Source organism: Salvia hispanica, chromosome 4 (assembly GCF_029641045.1).
Source record: "Salvia hispanica isolate PSC_SH4W2 chromosome 4, Shi_PSC_v1, whole genome shotgun sequence".
Lineage (NCBI taxonomy): Eukaryota > Viridiplantae > Streptophyta > Magnoliopsida > Lamiales > Lamiaceae > Salvia > Salvia hispanica.
This window is the reverse complement of record NC_142695.1, coordinates 49,834,257-49,840,611: the sequence shown is the minus strand read 5'-3', so window position 1 is coordinate 49,840,611 and position 6,355 is coordinate 49,834,257. Positions and strand designations below refer to the sequence as shown.

The 6,355-nt window shown below is 33.9% G+C and overlaps 1 protein-coding gene across 1 annotated transcript; it reads right to left on the bottom strand.

Annotated features, from left to right (window-relative positions):
- Positions 1-3,667: 3,667 nt before the first annotated feature.
- LOC125187354 (homeobox-leucine zipper protein HOX1-like) lies at positions 3,668-5,062 on the bottom strand. The gene is made up of 4 exons (XM_048083936.2): positions 4,637-5,062; positions 4,384-4,562; positions 4,231-4,310; positions 3,668-4,158 (listed from the first exon to the last, which is right to left on the bottom strand). The coding sequence occupies exons 1-4, from the start codon at positions 4,887-4,889 to the stop codon at positions 3,906-3,908; spliced, it is 765 nt and encodes a 254-aa protein (XP_047939893.1). The 5' UTR covers positions 4,890-5,062; the 3' UTR covers positions 3,668-3,905.
- Positions 5,063-6,355: the final 1,293 nt, after the last annotated feature.

Genomic DNA, 6,355 nt, shown 5'->3' with positions numbered 1-6,355 from the left:
TTTCCTTTATTCATTTTTCACAGATCATAAATGAATATGGAACAGAAATGTACGTCTTTCTTATTAATATTATTATATCGGCATTGATTTTAATGAGGGTGGTGGTGTTCATGCATCACTTTTATGTTCAATAAATAGGTTTAAATATGTTGGTTCCTTTTTACAAGCGATATATAGATCGAACAGAACAATGATTCACATTTTCATTAATTTGTACTATCATGTTAGGATGTGTTTGGTTTAAACTTTTAACCTATCATGAGTCTTATATGTACGTGGAACGTTTGTCTAGCTTATTTCTATTTTAATATCTGTTAAATTCATAATCAATTATTGATTCTATATGTTGATTATTTTATGCTCTTAGATTATTTTAATATCTGTTAAATTCAAAAGCAATTCAAGAAATGGGCTTACGAAGCCCTCATATAATTTTACAGTTTCGATATTAAATGAATATATCTAAATCTCATCTCTACATCCGTGCAAAATATAGAAGAATCACTCACAACAAATTGAAAACTTGTAGTAATATTATTAAACCCCTTTAAATGTAAAAAAAACATTTAGGATATTTTTTAATTCAATTGAGGACGTTAATTTTTTGTGTCTCCAAAAATTTCACCAACACTTGAAAAAACATCTTTATTGTTAGTGTCCTAACTAAATTTAGAGGAGGCAAATGAAAGCGTTCTAAAAAATAAAAGATTAAATTAATTTATTATTATTTATTTATGAACGCTTTATATTTCATCCTAAATTGTTATGATTTTTTAAAATTTTCCAACTCAAGTAATTGTATCTTAATTTTGTGTTTTTAAAATATAAGTTTATTTTTATTGTGAATCTAATTTACAATAAAATAGAAAATTCATTTTACAGATAAAAATGATAGTCTAGAATGCAACGATGGAAAGGAAGAGCATTGTTATGAAAGATACTTCCATAGATAAAAAGGTGAGGAAGAGCGATCTAAGAGATAAGTAATTAAAGCAATGATGTCACGTGCGGTGAGTCAAATCACGTGCGGGAGTCATGGAAAAATGAAAGAGAAACATACTAATGGAACGTACTTTAGTATACAAATTCATAAATTATTATAAATATGCCAACTTTGTCCCTAACTAGCAACTACCTTTCATATTATCAATCTTGATTTGGACAAATGGCCGCATTTGTCCCAACGGTTGAAGCATTTACTCGAAAATACCTTATCATTTTTAATTTACTAGTACTATTAATATCTATTGTTTTATTTTTGAAATAAAACTTCTCATAAAAAATCTCTTGGAGTCAAAATATCGACGTGGCTACCAAACTAACATGTCAATTATCTACGAGGTGGTGATAGTATATAAGATGCACTACTAATTTGCAAAACTGTTAGTTTACTCGATTTTATCTCATTATTTTGTGCATTTACTTACAATATGCACACATAATATGAAGTACATACATGACTTTTAACAAGATATTTTAAAAGTTTAATAGTACTGTAGTAAGTTACATTTATTATTGTTAAATAAATTTAGCATACTTTACATTTTATAAAATCAAAATTTTAACTAAGCTTTTGTGTGTGCGACCAAATCCTAACTTTCATAGAAAAGACTATATTATCGTGGCTCACATTATTAAAATTTTAATCAATCAATTCTAAAATCAATTAGACAATGGACTGACACTAAACCATGCCATGAACCACGGGACATCCCAACATACACTTCCCTACCTATAATGCCTATTCATCAATATTTTCTTCAATTATGACTATAACCTTAGGGTGTCCACTATAGTTGGCCGGGCTAAGCCACAAAACATGGCCAAGCCATAAAATCGTGGCCGGGCCACAAACGCCCATGTTTTACACTATAGTGGACATGCCCAAGCCACCAAATAATTTATTTTTTTTTATTTTGTATATATTTTAATTAAAAACGGGTATATTTATAGCATTTGTGTAGGAATGAGGTAAAAAAATGTGTATACTTACAGAATTTAAAAAAAAAAATCAAAAAATATGGAGAGCCGCGGCTCGTGACCAATACAATAGGAGGGCCACGATCGTGGCGCGCCCACGTCCACCCCCCCCGCCGCGGCTGCCCACCCCAGTCACTATAGGGAGCCGCGGCTCGCGGCTCTTCCGTGGCCCGGCCGCGGCTCCCCTATAGTGGACACCCTTATAATGATCGGTTAAATGTTTAATGGATTGCATGATTGTTATGACTTTTCTTTTCTAGGAATAATACGCGCACCGTGTAATTATGTTACAGAATAAAGAAAAGAAATCACCGTAAAAAACTACTACCTTCGTCCATTAAAATTTGTCCCATTTTTCCATCTCCGCCCGTCCTCCAAAAATTTGTCTCATTTCACTTTTACCATTTTTGGTAGCAGACCTCATCTTCCACTAACTCATTCATACTCACATTTTATTATAAAACTAATATATAAAAGTAGGACCCACAATCGACTAACTTTTTCAACTCACTTTTCATTACATTTGTTAAAACTCGTGTCGGGTTAAAGTGGGACAAATTTTGGTGGATGGAGATAGTACTCCCTCCATCCCAGATAATTCGACCCAGTATTCCATTTCGGGCCGTCTCACATAATTTGTCTCACTTCACTTTTACCATTTTTGGTAGTGAACCTCATATTTCACTAACTCATTCCTACTCATATTTTATTATAAAACTAATACTTTAAAAGTAGGACCCACATCCCATCAACTTTTTCAACTCACTTTCCATTAGATTTCTTAAAATTCGTGTCGGGTCAAAGTGTCCCAAATTATCTGGGACGGAGGGAGTATATGTTAAGAAAAGATGGTATAAGTCTGTAAACTTCACATTTGTTGCTGTCACAACTAATATATGGCATCGAGTTTATAATATTACAGTGTCCTCGGTTTGTTGGATTATACATGAACTTTATAATGTTATTCTATATGATGGATTCATCACAATGGGCGTGTTTGATAAGTTAGTAATACCAAGATATAAAATTATATATGAACATTTCTAATTGTTTGATATTATAGTTAAGCTTAACTCAAAGGCCAATATAAGACAAGAGTCCTATCCAATCTTACCAAAATTATAACTTTAATATTATTTATGTAACCCACCAATCTGTCAAGTTAAGCCATATTATTTAATATACTATACGAATTTAGATAATTTCTGTTCTATCAAACAATAACACAAAAAAAATCATATCTTTGCATATCTTGACACGAAGCTCGTATTTCTTATCTTATTTTTCATATCTTCTCATATCCCATTTTTTTTATTAAACGAGTCCTAAGTCAATAACTAATAGTACTATGAGGACATTATAATGTAAAATTAGTCCCTGTCAATTCAATCTTGTGTGAATCTATTCTTTAGTAACTGAATACGTGTGTGAATCTATTTATTGGTTTGACTACCAAAATGAGAATCTTAGTTCAAAGATCTGTCAGTTTTTAACCACAATGCCGTGTGGACTTGAGAAAACAAAGTCCCTACTCCAATAATAATAATACTCACTAAAGACGATACTTAAATTTGTGTTCAATCATCATGAAATACACAATTTCAAATTGCCATTCTATTCCTATGACATTAATAAATTGCCATTCAATTCTCGTGAGGGGAAAATAAGTAACGGTCAAAGAGGGAAATGAGAAAGCAGTTTTATTTCCATTCAGAAATCAATGCAAGGCAATAGTAATCAATCAACTGGAATTTTGTCCGAAACTAATTTATGTATAATTGTATTCTCCTACACAATCAAGAATCAACATAGTAAGAGCTGAAAAATTTGCTCAATCCATCACCATCAAACCAAACACATGAAGGACCTAGGTAGCTAATTTAGTTTTTTCCATGTATATTTACAAGTAGCACTAATATAAGTAATCAGGAGGCGGCGGGCTGATTCGGATGCGTCGGAAACGGATAAAACCTGGGCCTGGCTAGCGGAAACGGAATGACCTTGGCGGCGGAGCAGGAGGGGCACATGGTGAGAGTGGTGGCTGCGTGGAATGGATTAGAAGTTTTGAGCGCTCTCAAGTCTTGCAATTCCTTTTGCAATCTTCTGTTTTCAACAGTTAGCGTTTCGCAGCATTTCTTCAAATACTCGCAGTCTACCTCCGTCTGCTTCAGCTTCGTCCTGCAATTAATTCCACAAACACATTAGCTGCGTCCGACTTTTTATTTCAATAATAATAATTATTATTCGCACCTCGCTCTTCTGTTCTGGAACCACACCTCCACCTGCCGGGCTCGTAGATTCAGCTGTTTCGCAAGCGCCACTTTCTGTTTCTGCACAAATAAATAAGTAGATCAGCAAAAATAAAAAAGACGATGAAGCGTAACTCAGTTGGTAAGTAGCTACAGGATTGAGAGTGTTGTGTTCTTTGAAGCTGTCTTCGAGAAAAGCGGATTGCTCTTTCGACAATCTGAGCTTTTTGCGAGCGTTGAGGCCGTCGTCGTCGTCCGCCTCGAATTCTCGCTTGCTGTTTGCCGACGAGGCCTCCTCCGTCCGGTTCACGTCAAATCCATTTTCCGAGCTCCCTTTCTCACGACCCACAAAATTAATCCCTATATAAATTAGGAATCACTAATTTAATCCATAAATTAGAAGCTACCATTATCGGAACACCAAAGTCGAGACGAAATCTGGCGAGGCAGAGGAGCAAGAGGTAGGAGATTCAACTGGAGAGGAGTTTCATCAGTACTCGCCGATACGTCGTCGTTTTCTTGATTGTTGGACTTGGAGGTGAGCCCCAAAGACATGCAGAAATCGAGGCCGCTTTGATTTTGCTTCTGATTTGGGGAGTTGTTCTCTTTCAGCAAAACTGGAGATTTTGATGCATCTCCCAAGCTCAACCCCAGCTCCATATTTAATTTGAAGAGAAAAAATTGATGATTTTGGATATGATATAATATATATAGAGAGAAAACAGTCTTTTAAAGATTCAACCCACTCTGTCTTATTTTAATCCAAAGAATGGCAGGTAGAAGTAGAAAGGAGGAGAGAGAGGAGACAAGGTGTAGAAGTAGACCAAACTCATCCTTCACTTTAATATTTTATTTAGTGATATTATGCTATCTTTTTAAGGTTTTTATTTTTAGGGGGATTAAGAAAATTTTAGTGGTGATGATTAGCATAATGGAGGGTTTGACCGACATACTCATGTTGACAAACAAAGATCACACGTGAAACCCCAATTTTTAAGAGCCCAAGACATGTCCCTCTTTCAAGATTTTGGGGGTCCCTGCTTAAATCCACTTTTCATGCTTTCCAAACCTAAATTCTAAACACACCTACTCTCTTCTCCTTTTTACTAATACCATTGCTTAATTCTAATTTCTTGTGTTTAGTAGTAGTTGATTTATGAGGACAATATTTATCGGTGGGCATATAGTCGTCGATCTAGGAGCCGTATCGCTGCTCGTGATGTAAGTGAGGACAAAACACGCTGAAATGACTTTTACTATTAATATATATGGATAGTTGTCAATCTGAAAGCAAATTCGTTTCAGTTTTTAAGCCTCCAAACTAAACTATACAAGATGAATAATAATATTGAAAAAATAAAGGATTTAGAACACAAGTACAAATATTATCCATATTTTTTGAAATGTATAGACTAGTCTTGAACACAAAGATAGCCAAATTTGCGATATAGAAATATTGATGGTAATAGTAGAGTAGTGCTATTTGACTATTTGTCGATATAATTGGAAACCATAATAAATCATTTGTCTTTCTAAAATTTCAAACATACTTATCACTTTTCTCTCTAGCATTTAGCATTATTACTCCATGACTTTATTCATAAAATTACAAATACGTCCTTAGTATGATTAGGCATATAACTATTTACTACCATGATTTATGGCCAAATAACCTTTCCCTAGTAGTAAATGCACGAACTGCGTGTGCTAATAAAATTCTAAAAAGAAAATGCTTTTCGAATTTGAACAGGTTGAAAGATCAAATTTAAAATAACAAAAAATTGTAATGTAAAATAACCAAAAATAAGAGTCGATGTATATACTTTAGTGTGTGCATATTTGAATGGTTTTAATAGTCGTTATAGCTTGTAGAAACCGACGACCACCATTGTGGAATGAGTGCCATAATTTTCAAGTCCAGGAAAATGTTTTCAAAGCTAACCTCATAATAACAATAATAATTATTATTATAACTATAATAATCATTCCGCCTTTTCTTCTTAATGACGAATTATAATTACTTGTCTACCAAATTATACTCCATTCAAATTTATTTACAAATAAAGTGTATAATTAGTAAGCTCATTACGCGAGCTACATGGTGGAGTGGAGGGAGGGCCCAGTGC

What these genes read in the sequence shown, in the direction of transcription:
- LOC125187354 (XM_048083936.2), bottom strand. Translation starts at nt 4,889, where the DNA reads ATGGAGCTGGGGTTGAGCTTGGGAGATGCATCAAAATCTCCAGTTTTG. An exon ending in ACTTTGGTGTTCCGATAATG is followed by an intron (nt 4,563 to 4,636) that starts GTAGCTTCTAAT and finishes GTCGTGAGAAAG; the next exon opens with GGAGCTCGGAAAATGGATTT. An exon ending in AACACAACACTCTCAATCCT is followed by an intron (nt 4,311 to 4,383) that starts GTAGCTACTTAC and finishes TTATTTGTGCAG; the next exon opens with AAACAGAAAGTGGCGCTTGC.